Here is an 18506-nt window from a genome sequence, read left to right as displayed (position 1 = left end):
TTCTCTTTTACAAAGCCTCTAAAAGCCAAGCCACAGCATATCACATCCATACCACTCCATTATCTACTTAAGACACACACACACACACACACACACACACACACACACACGTATATCTCAAGACATTCTTTTAACAGAATGGCACAATGTACTCCTGGATCTTTTCGCATACAGCAACACTGAGTCTACTCTGAACAGGATGGTTAGTCTCCTATGTAACAAAAAGCAATGCTGGACTTAACCCGTACTAACATTTCTTGTTAGTGGATATTTCCTTAAAAGCTAATATGTATTACTTGCCAAAAAATTTTTAGAATAACCACACTTTGTAGATAATATGTTCAGTACTTCTTTTTACATTTCTGTTCAAAAAATGAAAATGCATACTTTCAAGTGGCTGTTAACAAATTAGAAATATAGATCTTCAAAATTCATTTGAAATATGTGAAAATTATAAAAATTATCAGAGAACATTATATTACTCTGATGAAAATAATTTTGAACAAAGAAAATATATAATTGTGAATAGGGAAATAGTAGTGTTATATAGCTATGTATATATATAACCATTTGAAGACATACGATCCAAAGTTACTTATGTGAAAACTTATCACTAATGACACTAAATTTTATGCATCATAGTAAGTCACTTTTTTCTATTTATCAAAAGCAATTCAAGCATATTAAAATATTTCTTTAAGCACAATTCATTAATATTTTTCACCCTAAATTACATGAACAGGTTTTATACTTTCTCATCTCATTTTTTTCACTATAGTCATGGTTTTTAACAATAAGCTCAGATTGATATCTAAAAATTCACATTTCCATGTATTGATTGATTCTCAAGGACAAAGATTGACAATATATAATCAATGGGTAAGACCTACAAAAGTCATGGAAAATTAAATGGTGTCAATATCCAATTATCTAATCAATGCAACAAATCTCTATATATTGGGGCAAGAAACTTTTCTCCTGCTTCCTTTTCTATTCCTCATACAATTTTCTTAGTTCTTCCAGGACTTGCCCTACAAATACCATCCTCTTCACTTAGCTGAGTCTATTTCATGCATATAGATATTTAATTATTTTGTTTAGTGTGGTTTTACAGTATCAATTTTGTAGCTTTTGTTTGCAAGTAACTGAAAATCGAACATAAGTTAACCAAAAAAAGAAAGGAAATGTACTGCCTCATATATATGGCTAATTCAGTAGATTTGGCTTTTAGACAAGGCTTTATTTAGGCATCAAATGATGTGAACAAGAGTCAGTCTCTCTCTCACACTCTCTCTCTCCACATTATTCACCTACCCCTTCCTTGTGTTGGTTCCATTTTCAGGTATTATACTCTCAAGGTCCCAGAAAGGCTATTGAAAGATCCCAGGGCTATATGCTTTCTTGTTCAGCTCAACTGTTAAGGTTAGCCATTATTCAAAGTCCAGAAGTTGAGTCATGTCTCTGTTTGGCCAAACTTACATCATCCTTGAACCAACCATCATCCCATCGTTGATGTGATATGCTGATAGCCTCAAGCCAATCAGGATCTACTTCTACAACTTAAGATATGGTCAAACCTACTCATACTATATTGCTAGGAAATGTTGGCAACAGTTCAAAAAGGGGAAGGGGCAAATGTATGCTGAAAAAGAAAGCATGGCAGGCAAACTCTACCACATTGCTGTCTGGACTGTAGAGAATTCTGTTTAAGTGTATATAAAGGGTTAAATGAGCAAGATAAATAATTAGTTGATTTGCACACGTATTTTTAATGCACTCCTGTCCAAACTTTTGAGTGAAGATTTTCCTACATTAAAACTCAAGACTATACTTATAAAATTCAAGTCAGATGTAATTATAATAAGCTTTACATTACTTTTTTAAATCTGTAAACTACAAGTGTTGCTCTTATTGCTCAAAAACATAGCACATCATTCTGTATCCTTTTCATGTCCCACCCCGATACAGATCATAGTGAGGAACTAACGTATTTATGTGTTTCTCAGAAAACTTAAAAGTTAATTATTTTGGATGTATCATGAGTACTGTTGTCTAAAACATTGGGGTTAAGAGTCATTTATCCTACATTTAAGATCAGTTTAAATGTAATAACTCACTGAGACTGTTCAATAGGTATTTGGGAAATCAAAAGGTAATATTCCATAGTAAAAAAATGATGAAAGAAGGATCCATTACAATGTGAAATATCTTGATTGAAATATATCTCTGTCTCAAAATTTCTAAAACCAATAATAATCACCACACCCATGAGGAAAACTTGATATGGCATAACTGCTTAGAAAGCAGGCTTAGGTTGTTCCTTCTTTAACAATGGAGTTACAAACAGGTTTCAGAATATATCTCAATTTTTCCTCTAAACTTCATACATGTTGCTAACTTAGTGCAGAGAGAGATATAGCTGGAGAATGCCATTTTGCTTCGTTGTGCTCTTATTATGCAGACATTTAACATATTTGGGGGAAATTGATCTAGTTATTTGATAAGGAAGATATTTGCTAACATAACATTTTACAGTATAGAAAAGTACTCACTTAAACGTCCTAATTTGATTCTCAGAACAACGTAAGATACTAGAAGGTGAGATATCCTTCCGTAGACACAGACACAGAAAGCTTCCCGCAGGGAGGTGACATATGAGCAGTCATGGAGCTGACATGGACTGTCAGCTCACTGAGGGCAGGACAGTGGCTGAACATATTAGGGGCTGTAAATGTTTATTGAATAAATCAATCAGTTAATTAAATCTGGACTTAAATCTGGTCTTTTCAATGTTCAGTGCTTTTCTTACAAGTAAACTATGATTATAGTGTTATTTACATATTTTAACAAATAGAGCTCATTATAAAATTGTGGGGTTCAGGAATAGAAGACAGAAAAAACTAAGCAAAACAAAAATCTCCTCAAGAGCTTCTTCTTTCCTGCTTTGAGGACATAGGCTTAACCCTGTTTTCTATAGTTCCCACTATGTTCAATCAAAAATCAGTTGAGGCTCTCAAGATACAGAACTTTGAAAAGCCTATGTCTCTAACAAAGGGCAATTCTGAATGTACTCAGGTGTTTTTGGTTTTTTTTTTAGGCTTTTTCAAAACATATTTTTTATGCTCTTTTTGTCAGGAGAAAACAGATGAGATAAAACATGGTAGTTGAGCCTTTGGGTCTGGACACAAAAACAGAGCCCTCAAGTTGACTTTCACAGTGACTTGATACAAATTTAACAATATGTAAAGAGAGTCTCTTCTTTAGAGGTCTAATGCTGAGGCTGGTGGTAGAAATAAGACACAGCCCCTGATTTTCACCCTACCACAGTAGCTGAATGAGTTGAGTTTTATCCTATGTGGTCCAACAAGGCCTGACAAACTGCACTGCAGTACAAGAAGCATCTCTCGGGCAATGATGCGTAAAGACAGAGGGATTTTTTAGTCAACAGCAGGAATTAGGCTTTAATGCTTTCAACTAAAAGACTTCATACGCCAGATAGCTGACTGCTATCCACTGAATCTTGGCAGGCAACAAGACTGCTGAAGCTTAAACTGAGAAGCTGTGTAAAGCAGATTTTCATGAATGTACAAAATGCTTTATTTGTAAAGCTGCTTTTCTTTGTTACAGTTCAAAATGCTTTTCTTCTTTTTTTAATCTCTCAGCTTGGTCAACTCTCAGTCTTTATCAAAATTACTTTCAAAAATGTCCTTTCAAGAGCCAGAGAAGAGAAATAAATGCTCATATCAACAAAAATAAATATTTGTTTTTTTTAAAAAAGAATAATCCAAAAAATGTCAATCAAAAGAGATTAATAATGATCATGGGCATTATAAAAACTAGAAGACACACAGAAAGACATTAAGTACTTTACCATTATTTGGAAGTTCTAGAGGGCTACAGGCACTGTGTGTGATTCTATCTTTCGGTGAAGAGATGAGTTTTGCAACGAGAGATGCTGAGATGGGCTGCACTAATAGAGAGGTGAGGTTTGATCGGTTTAGTCTAAAGCTTCCATCTGTATTCAAAAGAGAAAGAAAGAGAATCCTTAGTAAACAGAAGTTAAAAACACTTGAAGAGCAGGTTTTTCTGTAATACGTCTTTAAATGATGAATGGTAAGTTTATTTCAGCTCGTTTGTTTGTTTATTCCTTGGTTATACTCTGTCTACTTATTAAAAATGATTTGAGATACTTCATAATAAAAATTCAGTCCAAATACTATTAAGTATCCTAGTCAATTACGGCAGATCGTGCACAGGCATTTACTTCCATTCTCCACTGAAATGACAACAAAGAGATAAAAAGCATCAACCCACAGGGGCCAAGAGAATAGGAGACACATTAGCAATAAGATTCTATCGATAGAAGCATGAAAGCAGATGAATAAGTGTCAACTGATATGACAGACCAAGGAGACCAAAACCTAAGCCAGCAGAGGGAGGAAGCTGAAAAGCAATGCAGTTTGTACCACAGAACCCAGAAACCCTTGAGAACTGGTAACACCAGCTACCTATTAAAATAGGGGTAATGGAGTGGCTGGGAACAGGAGAGTTTGATGAAATTCGGATTGTGAGGGGGGGTCTCTCCTCCCGAACCCCTCAGTCACCCAGTCAACATGAACAGTGCCCGGTCCTCCCTCCCTCCAGCAGAGACTGAAAGTGGGACACTGAACAGGGAGACACCAGACACAGGGAAGGGTGACTCATACTTTAAATGGGACGGTATTATGATTGCTGAGACCCTGCAGATGCCTTACTCTTGTGGTGCCCAGAATCCTTCCGTCCAGGTTGGGCACTAGATAATTCACTTGTGGTAAATAGGACCAGGACAATGGAGAATATAGAAAAATACTGAAAATCTGGAAGTCTACCAATAAAATAACTCCCTCAAGACATCCTACATTGACACTTATCGGTCAATACATCTCACCACATACAGAACTTCAAATGAACTTATGCTGCCATTCTTAAGTAGGAGCTCTCAGCCAAGGCCAAACCTAGAAAGGCACAAGAGCAGCAGACCTAGTGAGGATAAGAAGAGGACGTCAGGAAGGCAGTCTCCAGGAAAACAAAAATCATGGGAATACCAGATGCGTCTTAATGTTCTGAGAACATATTCACAGTAAGATCAGAGAATTGGCATTTGAAGAGGTTCGAGATATACAGAAGAAAGAGAAATCTATAAAATGAGACAACTATTAGTTTCAAAGGGAGCAAAAATTTTCTCGAGAAAAATGCAATCATCGTACATTGTGAAAAATATTCACACAGAGTAATATAAATAATGACTTTTTAATACAAAAATGGATATTATTCTTTAGGAAAAAAGAGAAAAAGGCAAACATCAGGGATGAAGGTACATGGAAACTTATGAAGGAAAATTAAATCTTTATCTTTCATAGTGGTAAGTCAATATACTGAATACAACTGAAGAATGTATTCAGCTCTTAAACATACTGTTGGGAGGCACAGACGTAAATATGAAAAGTAGGTAACAACTAAAAATATTGAAAGCAATTAAGTACTTGCCTTTGGGACAGACAAAGGGGAAAGAAACACAGGGAAGGATGGGAGAGAAAAGGTGACACACTTTTATAAATGAAGCTTTATAGAAATGTCTATTTATATTCATCTATAACTTTGACAAAATAAAAATTAAAATAAGGAGAGAAACAACACAAGAGAAAAATTACACAAGTACTCTGAGTAAAGAGATTGGAGAGAATAAATTCTGCATAAGGAAAGAACTAAAAAAATATATGCTTATTCGGTTTATATATTTATACTGACTCAGAAAAAGAAATACACAATGGAATGACTGTCAGGCAGCCAATGATGCTTGAGAATACAGAGCTATATTATTCAGACCTTTATTAGGGAAAATAATTGCCACAGGTTTTCTCAGAATTTAATTTGGTAGAACTGCATGGGGGTGCAGACCTCTACAATACTGGTATACAGGCCCCAGGAGAAAGATTATAAATGAGAAAATATGTTACGGAAGCATTTCCTTAATTTATCATCAGGAAAACCACAAGGCTAAAATGTGGTATTTAGCTTGGGCCTATGGCAGTCACAGAAGTCATGGCTTTGAAAAAAAAGTAATGAGATTTAAGCTTAGGATCATTTTTGTTGTATAAACACAGAGCTGGTCTCATAATTTAGTAGCCCTTTTTATATGGATATACAACTGTGCATTTTGACCATAGCATAGTTCATTTGACCCTAGTGTAGTTCATAACCATTTTCGTGTCATAGTACCGAGACTGGCTATATAATTTGCAAGGCCCAGAGCAAAATGACAATGTGGGGCCTCTTGTTCAAACAGTGGGAAGGATTTCAATACGGCAATAGCAGGGAAATGAATCAGGTGTGGGCGCTTTTGAGGGCAAATTGCATACCCGTGAATCAGGCCCTGCATGGTTCACACAGAAGATGCTAGCAGCCATGCAGCCAGCTGAGGTCAACTGAAAGGGACTTTCAGATCACAAGGAAGCTGCTGCCCTGAGTTGCTGTTTCTCCAGGCTGCACCTGGGGCCATGGTGATTAATATCTCAAGGCACAGACATTATACCTCACTCAGCGTGCCAGCTGGGAGGTCCTGATATAGCCATCTCACTATGGTTCTCCCAGCATGTATTTTCTCCCTCAGCCATTACCTTTGAAATTTATAGTGTACACAGGACAATGAGATAGTATTTATGAGAAATGTACAGTCTGTTATTTTGCAGTTTTCATGGATGTTAGGTGCTAACATGCTGCCAACACAAAATGAAATGTCTTAAAATGCTGCATGATTTCACCACTCTTGAGTTCAGATACTGAACTTGCCATTCAAGGCCCTTCACCATCTCAGACCTTATATTTCCAACATTATTTCCCACCATTCCTCTCCGTATATCTTATGCTAAAACTTAAGCTATCCCCCTACATATTCTGTGATTTAAACCTCCATGTTTTTACGTAACCCATTCCTTCCACTTTACTTGCTCTTCTCATGTATCTCACGTCTGAACTATACATTTCCTTTAAAGCCCAACTCATTTTCCACAAGAAACTTTCTCTGACACCTTCAGCTCTATGTGATATATCTTTTTTTTTCAGTGCTTGCCGTTACTAATTAACATTATCGCTATGTAAAAACATTTTGGTTTCCCCTCTAAACTCCTTAAAGAAAAGGACCAAATCTTCTACATCATTGCATGACACACAATGCTCAGCACGTTGCCAGGATCATAACAGGCGCTCCATAATTAATGGGAGAAGGAAGGAAGGAAGGGAGGAAGGGAGGGAGGGAGGGAGGGAGGGAGGGAGGGAGGGAGGAAGGAAGGAAGGAAGGAAGGAAGGAAGGAAGGAAGGAAGGAAGGAGGGAAGGAAGGAAGGAAGGAAGGAAGGAAAAGAAAGAAAGAAAACAAAGAAAGAAAAGAAAGAAAGAAAAGAAAAGAAAAGAGAGGAAAGGGAGAGCGGGAGGGAGGAAAGATGGATTAACAATTTCTTGAAAAATAGTTTAACGTCTCTGTCTTACCAATTTTCTGAATGCCTAGAAAATGGAGCAGGGGTACAACTGAAAAAAAATTAGAATTCTATTAATTCTATGCTTGCTGAACATTAGTGCTTTCTCCCCAGCTAACTACTCTCAAAACCTTCAAAACCCATTCATCCCGGGCTTCCCTGGTGGCGCAGTGGTTGAGAGTCCGCCTACCGATGCAGGGGACACGGGTTCGTGCCCCGGTCCGGGAAGATCTCACATGCCACGGAGTGGCTGAGCCCGTGAGCCATGGCCGCTGAGCCTGCGTGTCCGGAGCCTGTGCTCCGCAGCGGGAGAGGCCACAACAGTGAGAGGCCCGCGTACCGCAAAAAAAAAAAAAATTCATCCCAATCAACTCACTAATTAACTTTGCTCTAAAATTACCTTTGTCTGGGTAAAAAAAGGTATATAAATAAAATTATCTTTGAGATATATTTAAAGTTAATTAAAAAATCAATAACTTTATTCTTTTTTTCTCCAGAATGCCCTATTAAGCATCTGAAACAATACATTTAAAAGTTAAATGTGAGTGAACCCTAAACAGTAATTGACCATACCAAAATCTTTGATATTTTGTACTGCGTGACTAGTAGACTTGCATTCATTTTGAAATATCTGAAGTAAGTGGTTCATTAATTTTTCACCTTCAGCTTAATGGAAATTTGACAAACAGTTCACTTCTCATAGCAGATACTAAAAGCAGGACTTTACAGGACACAAACACTAAGTTATAGACAAAAGTTTTTTTAAAAAAATTCATTTATTGTAGAATTGATAGAATTTCATTTCCTTACATGATTAAGAGACTTTGAATAAAACCAAATACATGTACCATTTTTATTCAGTTATATTTTAAAGCATTTATAAACTATAAGAACCCATTAGATATGAGCTGAAAATCAGGTGGATTATGTACCTTGATGCAAACGGTACCATCCAGAAAATATTTGACATTATATTTTAGCATTTTAACTTTTAGATTATAGCATTTATATCATAGCTTGTACATTGTGTAGGCTCTATAAAGACTGACACTAAGTTTTATTTTAGTAGATAGCTAGTTCTCTCTTCACTTTATGAACTCTTTGTAATCTAGATAAGGATCCAAATCGATTCACCCCATTCAATAATCCAATCCTCAGTACAATGCCACATGCATACAGTAGAAAGAGCAAACTGGATATATATACAGAGTCCCAAAACTGACTCACTGTTTGAAAAGTAACTTATAAATAATTTCACTATGAGAAGACTGTCATCCCATCTACTATACCTGAACAACCAAGGTAACACTGAAGGGTCTTCATTATGCGATTGACTGAAATAAAAATAATACATTAGCTCAGAGGCCTAGACCCTGAACCACAGTGGCTGAAATTGAGAAGAAATGAGATTTAAAATAAGTAAAATGGTTTCTTATTGTACATATGTAATAGGATTTCATTACGCTTTTTCAAATCATTGATGCCCACTTCAAGCCCATCTGCATATAAAGAAAATATGTTAGCTGCCGGCATTTTTTGTGTGGCGAGATGGAATTCTTTTAAAATCAACTGAAATGTTAGCGTATAAAGCAATGCCAATTACCCAAAGAGTATCAGGAAAGATAAACCTTCAGAGACCAGAAATCGTAGACACTGGGATCCTCAGAATTAAGGCACTGAGAGGAGGGATAAGGTAAAGAATGTGCTGGTAAATAAAACAATAAGGGCCTTGTATGGCTCAGTGATGAGAATGTGCTGCCTTTGGGGAGGACAGCACGATTTCCAAATTGAGGTGTGTAACTCAGCCCTCGGCACCTGACTCTGTACGTGTGCATGTGAACATAAGATCAGTGTTACATGATGTAACCAGAGACCCTACAGATCCTTCCTATTCAGTGTGTAGTTCTTGGACAAGCAGCAGGGGCAGGACTCATTAGAAATGCAGAATCTCAGGCCCCATCCCAGCCCTTCTGAATCAGAATCTGTAGCCTAACAAGATCCCCAGGTGACTCGTGCACATTAGATGAGCAATGGCCTAAATCACTATAGATTTTTCTGTAGCATAACTGATATAATTTTTATAGCAAAGAAGATATAAAAAGTGCGACGAAGAGGATGAAGAATAATAGACTATGTTTGCTCACCTTATCCCAAATTAAAGATGACAGAGCCTTTGACTATATTAATAAACTCCAAATCAGCAGTTTTTTCAGAGGGTCTCCTTCAAAATGGGTAACAGCTCTGTGCATATGCTGTCACTAAATAGCAAGTTTAAATTGGACTGAGAACATTTCTTTTTGGTTCTGCTCTTTTCTCAAAGATAAATTTGTTGATTTAAAGATCAAAATTACATTTACAACACTTTATTTCAGTCATGAATAAATATTACAGTCTCTAACTGATTTGAATTTCTTTTCTACATTTTCAGCTATTCTAATTCATTATAGTAAGAGACTGACAAACCGAAAGTGTAAATACTTCCCATTTGCCAGAGAACCAAGCAATCAAAGAGCTTAAAAAGTAGAGATTTTAAGAATACATTTTGTGCTGCACTTTTATGAAAAAGACTCAAATATCAAAGGAACAAGCTGATATCAGCAATGTTATCCCAGAATATTTGATCTGACTTTCTCCAGAGGACTGCCACTTTGACAGAAATCAGACCATTAAATATTCGGCGTGGATGCTTTTTCACTTTTATCTTAGCTCACTAAATTTAGTTATTTCCCTGGAATGACCAGCACACTAAATTGGCTAGTCATTTTGTTATCCTTGTAAATACAGCTGATCCTTTATTATTTCAGTGTCTCATAACCTGCTGGTTATATCACCATCTTCCTTCAAACTAGTCAAGTTCAGCACTGTGTTGTTCCAATTTTTATTAAAAATGAAATACATACATTTAAATATGCTTTGTGCTACGCAGTCTTCTCAGAGCTTGTCCAGGCTCTCTATGTGTATACATACATACACAAACATACATGTATACACATACACACATGTATAATTCTTTTTAAGGATACAGGATTTTTATTACTGACAGCTATTCTCATAATTAAAATGAAAATTACTATTTCATGAGTTTACATCATATTTCTTGCCTTCTCTCAAACTAACACAAATTGTAGGTCTAAAAGCTGGCTAATGCCAGTTTACCCAACTCTTAGATGTCGCTCACTCTAGGAGGCTTGGTCCTCATATGCGTCCCCACGTAAGTCCTTGCTTATACACTTAGTAAACTGGCTCTGCTCTAATTTCCTTTTCACTTTCTGCTCACTGGTCAGAGTATAGTATAGACATCTTGAGGGCTCATTCACTGGTCTATTGCCATGGTTTAGTACACTTCATAGTAAAAGGGAGGGCACAGTGAATATTTTTTGAATGAATGATCACATCAGTATTCAAGTGAGTAACTCAGTTTCGTCTAATCATAAGCCTAAAACTCATGACTTATAACACAATCACAAAATGCTAAACATGAAGACAGATGGTCTCGTCGCCTCATTTCCTTGGTCTTCTCTCAAGCTAAAGCGCCCTACCATGTTCCCTAGTAAATATCATAATATTTAAATATTTAATTACCTTTTAATAAAAATAATTTAATTAGCTTCAGCTGATGAATTATAAAAAGTCATATTTAGTTTTACATTAAAGAGAATAGAAAGTAACATACTCATTTATAAAGCAGTATCTGTATATTCTGACTTTAAAAGAGCATACAAATTATGTAGAGTCAACTGTATTTTGAAAAAGTAATATATAAAAAAAGTCTTTGGTAATAATAATTTATATTAATAACTGTTCATTTAATTTGAGCTCTACCTTTCCAATTAGTTTATTCAAAGGTACCGATGACAGATATGACACAGGCTCAGAAAAAGCTAGAAAAGCTTTCCCATCACTAAAAATATTTTTCCTTCAGGTTTAGACATATAAACTCAAGATTTAGATCAGTAAAGTGAAATTATTTGGGCCACAGGAAACTAAAATTAGTTTAAATTACCATCATTCTCTCCCCTGAAACAAATACACTTGGTCATCTGTATATCTGTGGTTATGCAGCCTTGGAATTTGTTCTAAACTTGGCAAACATTTAATTAAAGAAGAGTGTGTATTATTTTAAAAAGTTTTGATTAATGTGCAGTTAAGCAAGGTGCTAGGCTTCTTTTGGTCATTATACAGGACATAAGCATAGTAGTTAATTATATTGTTAGCTGAAATCTGGCATGTCCTATAATTGAATTGATTATTATTTACAGAATTATGAGAATATATTTTCATAAATAATTTGGTTTTTAATAGCTTTAAAACACATTGATATAATTACTTCAAAGTCCATTGCTATGTTTCAGGTAGATGGTGGTCATCATTAACAACATGTTTTCTAAAGGTATTTTTGTAGTATGATCCTTTCTACTCAAAAAATAGGACTTCCTTTGGCATAGGGTTTTACATCACTGAATTTATATTTATAAATTTGTCATTTTAAATAAAAACGTAGATGTACAATGGCAGTAGTAATATTCAGATACTGACAAATGTTTTCTTAATTTTATTTCAGAAGAATAAGTGGTTACATGAGAACTGATTCCCTAGTCCACATAACTCTAAATATTTCTATTCTTTTGTCTTCATCATTTGTCTACTCCAAGACTATTTCATTCCCTAAAGCATTCTAAGAACATGAACATTTGGAAATAAACTATAAACTGTATCATAAGAAAAACAAACTAACAGACAGACAAAATATTTAGTCTGTTCTTTACTTCGAGGAGAGTAGTCTAGATTCATAACTGGAATAATTGGCCATCTGCACATTACATGTAATATAAGCAAAGCAATCCTCTTCAGAGGCATTCCCCCGAGAAATTTCCCATTTCAGACTTGAAGAGTGTGAACATTGGAATGATTTGCAAAGTTTCTTATTTTAGAAAAAGTACAGTTTGCAAAGATAGAAGATAAACTATGTAGATGTGTTTTGTCTGTTTTTAGGTTGCTGTGAAAGTATGAAGCCATTAATTTACAATAAAATTCTTCTTACCAGATTGTAATGAGAACACATTATTTTATGAGACTGATTAGATGAACAGGCAGAAAACCAGTGCATTATTTCTGGATTAACTTAGTTTTTAGATGTTTTCTGATAGTAAAAATGGAAAAAAATAGTAACCCTTGTTCTTCTGATATAGATGTTAGATTAAATGAGCTAGCTATATGAAGAGCTTCCCAGCTTTTCCTGGCTTCCTGTGTATTTTCTGTTGTTGAAGTGCAAATACTGACACAACAAAGGGACAATGGTCTGGATTCCAGAGACCAAAACCTGCTCCTTACTCTGCCTCTAATTGGGAAGTGACTCGGAGAAATTTTTCACCTCATTTACAGCCTTAAACTCATCCTATATGTAATGTCTAAGGATTACCATTTCTAAGATTTTGATTCTAAACTTGTCCATGAGCGATTGTTTAAATAAGCTAATAGTTTCCTCTCCAAACTGTGTTTCAGAATAACATATGGAATTTTATAATCCTGATATGAATTTAATAAAAATCTTTCTCATCTTTATATTGAAAGAACTTCTTTGTATTTACATGGTTACATCTAAATTTTAGGTAAGATTCCACTGTAATTACAGAAAAGTTCCTCATATTTGGAATGGGTAATGTGAAAGATTTTCAATCAATTCTCTTCCTGACATTATTTTTCTTAAAAAAGTATTAAAATTATTTTTACTATTAATCACACAAAGAATTATGACTTGAAAATTTTCCCTCTATTATCTTGCTGTAGTGGTAATGTGTCTTCAGAGAAGATACACCTGGAAGAATAAGATGGAGATTTTTAAACATGTGCCATGGAAAAAATTCCATCAGCTAATAAGCCACAGATTGATCATCAAGAATTGTATGTACATGGAACTCAAGTCAGAAATATTCTATTATTAATTCTTCCTCTGAATTTATGTATATGAGAATTTTCTTACAGAAGAGTCCTGTAACTTGAATCTAATTTAATCAAATTGTTTTGGATGTACATTTTCTCAAAGTATTTTACAAAGTGGAACCTAAATTCACATCCAAAAAAAAAAAAGACTAAGATAATGCTTTGCCTATTTTCTTACTAAGGTAATATTTTTTACTGTATTGAAAGGTATCTCACTAAATAATGTCTTCTTTGAAGTCACAGCACAGGCTGTAATGAAACAGTGAGAGACACAGTATAGCACTAATGGTCCAGTTAATAAGCTAGGGTGTTTTTAAGGATAGGAATAATGTCTCTGTTAGTTGTTGTATGTAGGACTTCAAACAGCACCAAGTACAGTTACCTTTTAAAAGCTTCTCCATGATAATGGCGCTTAAACAAACTTCAAGACTATTAACTTTGGCCTAAATTTTCTTTCTAGATTCTTCATTTAATCTTCCTAACAATCCAATGATGTCATATTATATGCTGAGCTACACATCAAGGACCTTCTGGGTCCATCTTAATTAACAGCAGTCCCTGACTGGTAAGTGGGCAGCGTGTCAGAGCTCAGCTACAAAACAATTACTAGAACTGTCCTCTTTACCTATGTCAGGTTTTGAATGATTCTGGCTTTGATAGGATATTTTATACAAGTTTCAAACTAGAAAGAAAATGTGAATGAGAGAGATGACTCCAGACAAAAGAATCAACATGATTAAACTGGCCATGATGGGAAAACAAAGGTGTGAAAAGGGAGGGGTAAGGAGCCAAGGCTAACTGAGATCATAATGTATGTTGTAGATTAAGGTGAGAATTAGAGAGAGTCCTTATTGTTCTGTGCCTTGTGTGACAGATAAGAAGTATGGGGAATATTAAGTACTGGGCTCTTGGATAGGGTTCTGAACAGAGAATTGGTAGCATGAAAGTGGATTTTAGAAATATTGATCTGAGAGTACTATGCAGAAAAGGACAGAACTGGAAAAGGGAACACAATAAAAACAACATACATAGATCCCATTTTTTCCAGACACAGAGCTCAGTGTTTAAAATATATTATCTCATTCCACTCCCATACTTTATATATGACAATACAACTTTTCAAACTGGTTACTGTTATTTCTATTTTACGGAAATGACTCTAAAGCTCAGAAACTTAGAAATGCTTAATAGCTGGTAAGCAACAGAAGTGGACTCACAGTCCGCTTCCTATAGACTCTGAAATGAAGGCCCTGGTGTCAAAACTGTGAGAAGTTATTGTGGTTTCTCAACAAGAAGTAACACCTACATGAAAAAAGATGTCTCTGGAAGCAGAAAGGTAAAGGTCCACATGAAAAGCCTACACGAGCCTGCAAAATTTGGCAACCCATTAAATGGAGTCGTGCCAATAAGGTAACAGAGTAAGAACTAAGGTTTCAATCCTGGATTTGTAGAAGAATGAAAGTCCTATTAACCACCCAGATTCAGAAGGAAAACTGTCTTCAAGGTAAAGAGAAGTCAGAATATTTCAAATAATTCCATGTAGCATTTGGCTTCTTGGGACAATTATTACTAGAAAGCCTTTATAAATAAAGTAAGAAATCCTTCTCACCTGTTCACATCACAGTTGGTTGTTTTCTGAACACTGCAAATGCCTGCACAATGACATCCTTAAAACTAGAGCCTCCCAGACCATCAGATGAGGACAAAAGCTGTCAAATACCTAGCCCATAGCAAGGCTTTAGGATTAACGAGAGTGGCCATAAAGTGCTTTGAGCTCCACAGAAGAACAGATACAATATAAATGAGCCACATTATTCCTGTGACAAATATTATCCATACATTAACAGAACTGAAAAAAATGCAATTTCCTGTTGCACCTTCTGATACTGCATACTGTCCTGCTATAACTTCTTTTAATTCTTTTGAGATTCCCCTGGAGGGGGAAGGGGGGAATAAACACTTCTGCTTCAGGCTCAACTTGTGGAGTGTACTGAGATACACAAATCAGATAGATAAGAGGATAGTCCACGCCCACTTTCTCATAATACCTTTGGAATAAAATGAACTAAAAAAAGAAACACACTTGCAAGGTGGCTTCAAAGAAAAAATAAATCATATGAAAGCAAGATGTCTATTTTTAGAATGTTTTATGTTAAAGTCAAATTCAATTTTCAGTACAAAATAAGACATCAACTAATTTCTGCATGCATTCAGGATTTATTTGAACTATTTGAAATTCCAAAATTATTTCAAATTCCAATGAAAAAATTAATGATGCTAGATTTATAAGATCCCATATTATATCTGTACAACCTATACTGATCCAGTGTTGACATTAATACTGAATAATTCTCCATAAGAAATTCTAAAAAGATTAACTAATGTCACACTAATGCCATATCAAAATATAAAGATTCAGTAGTCTAAATCTGAGTTTTAATTATCAACAAGAATGCATATACTCTTTAAATATAGTTACAACAAACTTAAAAATCCACCTCTATACTAACCTTATAGGTTTAGCAATTTATGTAATATTGAGATGGGAAAATCTCAGTGCAGAAATAATAACGTGTAGAGAAAAGTACAGTTATTCACTGAGCCTATTCTGGATAACAGAGATATAAGTAAGACATAAGATGTTAATATCTCTGAGACGCATCGTACTAATTTTAGCTGGATGACAAACTAGAGTTATATATAATTTAGTTAATAATATGAATTGGAATATTAGAACACAAATCTGAAAGATTCTCTTTAACAGTGGGATTGAGAAAGAGGAGATTGGTTAAAGATGGCAGAGTAGAAGGACGTGCACTCAATCCCTCTTGCGAGAGCACCAGAATCACAACTAACTGCTAAACAATCATCAACAGGAAGACACTGGAACTCACCAGAAAAGATACCCTACATCCAAATACAAAGGAGTAGCTGAGACAAGATGGTAGGAAGGTCACAATCACAATAAAATCAAATCCCATAATGGCTGGGTGGGTGACTCACAAACTGGAGAATATATACCACAGAAGTCCACCCACTGGAGTGAAGGTTCTGAGCCCCATGTCAGGCTTCCCAGCCTGGGGGCTCAAGCAACAGGAGGAGGAATTCCTAGACAATCAGACTTTGAAAGCTAGCGGGATTTGATTGCAGGACTTCAACAGGACTGGGAAACAGAGACTCCACTCTTGGAGGGCACACACAAAGTAGTGTGTGCATCAGGACCCAGGGGAAGGAGCAATGACCCATAGGAGACAGAACCAGACCTACCTGCTAGTGTGGAAGGGTCTCCAGCAGAGGTGGGCGGTGGCTGCAGCTCAAGGTGGGGAAAAGGACACTGGCAGCAGAAGTACTGGGAAGTAATCCTTGGTCTGAGCCCTCCCAGAGCCCACAATTAGCCCCACCAAAGAGCCGGGTAGACTCCAGTGATGGGTTGAACTTCACTGGAGGCCAAACAACCAACAGGGAGGGAACACAGGCCCACCCAACAACAGAGAAGCGGATTAAAGTTTTACTGAGCTCTGCCCACCAGAGCAGTTCTAACCAGGACCAGTCCCTCCCATCAGGAAGCTTGCACAAGCCACTTAGATAGCCTTATCCACCAGAGGGCAGACAACAAAAGCAAGGAGAACTATAATTCTGCAGCCTGTGGAAGGAAAACCACATTCACAGAAAGATAGACAAAATGAAAAAGCAGAGGACTTTGTACCAGATGAAGGAGAAAGATAAAACCCCAGAAAAACAATTAAATGAAGTGGAGATAGGCAACCTTCCAGAAAAAAGAATTCAGAATAATGATAGTGAAAATGATCCAGGACCTCAGGAAAACAATGGAGGCAAAGATCGAGAAGATGCAAGAAATGTTTAACAAAGACTTAGAAGAATTAAAGGACAAACAAACAGAGATGAACAATACAATAACTGAAATGAACAATACACTAGAAGGAATCAATAGCAGAATAACTGAGGCAGAAGAACGGATAAGTGATCTTCAAGATAGAATGATGGAATTCATGGCCGCAGAATAGAATAAAGAAAATAGAATGAAAAGAAATGAAGACAGCCTAAGAGACCTCTGGGATAACATTAAACACAACAACATTCGCATTATTGGTGTCCCAGAAGGAGAAGAGAGAGAAAAAGGACCCAAGAAAATATTTGAAGAGATTATAGTCAAAAACCTCCCTAACATGGGAAAGGAAATAGCAACCCAAGTCCAGGAAGGGCAGAGTCCCAGGCAAGATAAACCCAAGGAGAAACACGCCAAGACACACAGTAATAAAACTGACAAAAATTAAAGACAAAGAAAAATTATTGAAAGCAACAAGGGAAAAATGACAAATAACATACAAGGGAACTCCCATAAGGTAAACCGCTGATTTCGCAGCAGAAACTCTACATCCAGAAGGGAATGATATGATATATTTAAAGTGATGAGAGGGAAGAACCTACAACCAAGCTTACTCTACCTGGCAAGGATCTTATTCAGATTCAACAGAGAAATTAAAACCTTTACAGACAAGAAAAACCTAAGAGAATTCAGCACCACAAAACTCGCTCTACAACAAATGTTAAAGAAACTTCTCTAAGTGGGAGACACAAGAAAAGAAAGGACCTACAAAAACAAACCCATAACAAATAAGAAAATGGTAACAGGAACATACATAACAGTAATTACTTTAAACATGAATGGATTAAATGCGCCGAACAAAAGACACAGCCTTGCTGAATGTATACAAAAACAAGACCCATATATATGCTTTCTACAAGAGACCCACTTCAGACCTAGGGACACATACACACTGAAAGTGAAGGGATGGAAAAGTGTATTCCATGCAAATGGAAATCAAATGAAAGCTGGAGTAGCAATACTCATGTCAGATAAAATAGACTTTAAAATAAAGAATGTTACAAGAGACAATGAAGACACAACGAAGACAAGAGACAATGAAGGTCACAACATAATGATCAAGGGATCAATCCAAGAAGAAGATAACACAATTATAAATATATATGTACCCAACACAGAAGCATCTCAATACATAAGAGAACTACTAACC

At 35.9% G+C, this 18506-nt stretch overlaps 1 protein-coding gene across 1 annotated transcript in view; it reads right to left on the bottom strand.

Moving 5' to 3' along the window:
• Positions 1–18506, bottom strand: part of NAALADL2 (N-acetylated alpha-linked acidic dipeptidase like 2) — an 862695-nt gene that overhangs the window by 433241 nt on the left and 410948 nt on the right. Inside the window, 1 exon segment of the mRNA XM_065875821.1 lies at positions 3872–4015. Within this exon segment, the coding sequence (XP_065731893.1) occupies positions 3872–4015 (144 nt within the window).

Source organism: Phocoena phocoena, chromosome 4, assembly GCF_963924675.1.
Source record: "Phocoena phocoena chromosome 4, mPhoPho1.1, whole genome shotgun sequence".
Taxonomy (NCBI): Eukaryota; Metazoa; Chordata; class Mammalia; order Artiodactyla; family Phocoenidae; genus Phocoena; species Phocoena phocoena.
Note: the sequence above shows the minus strand (reverse complement) of the source record. Positions and strands in the feature narration are given on the sequence as shown.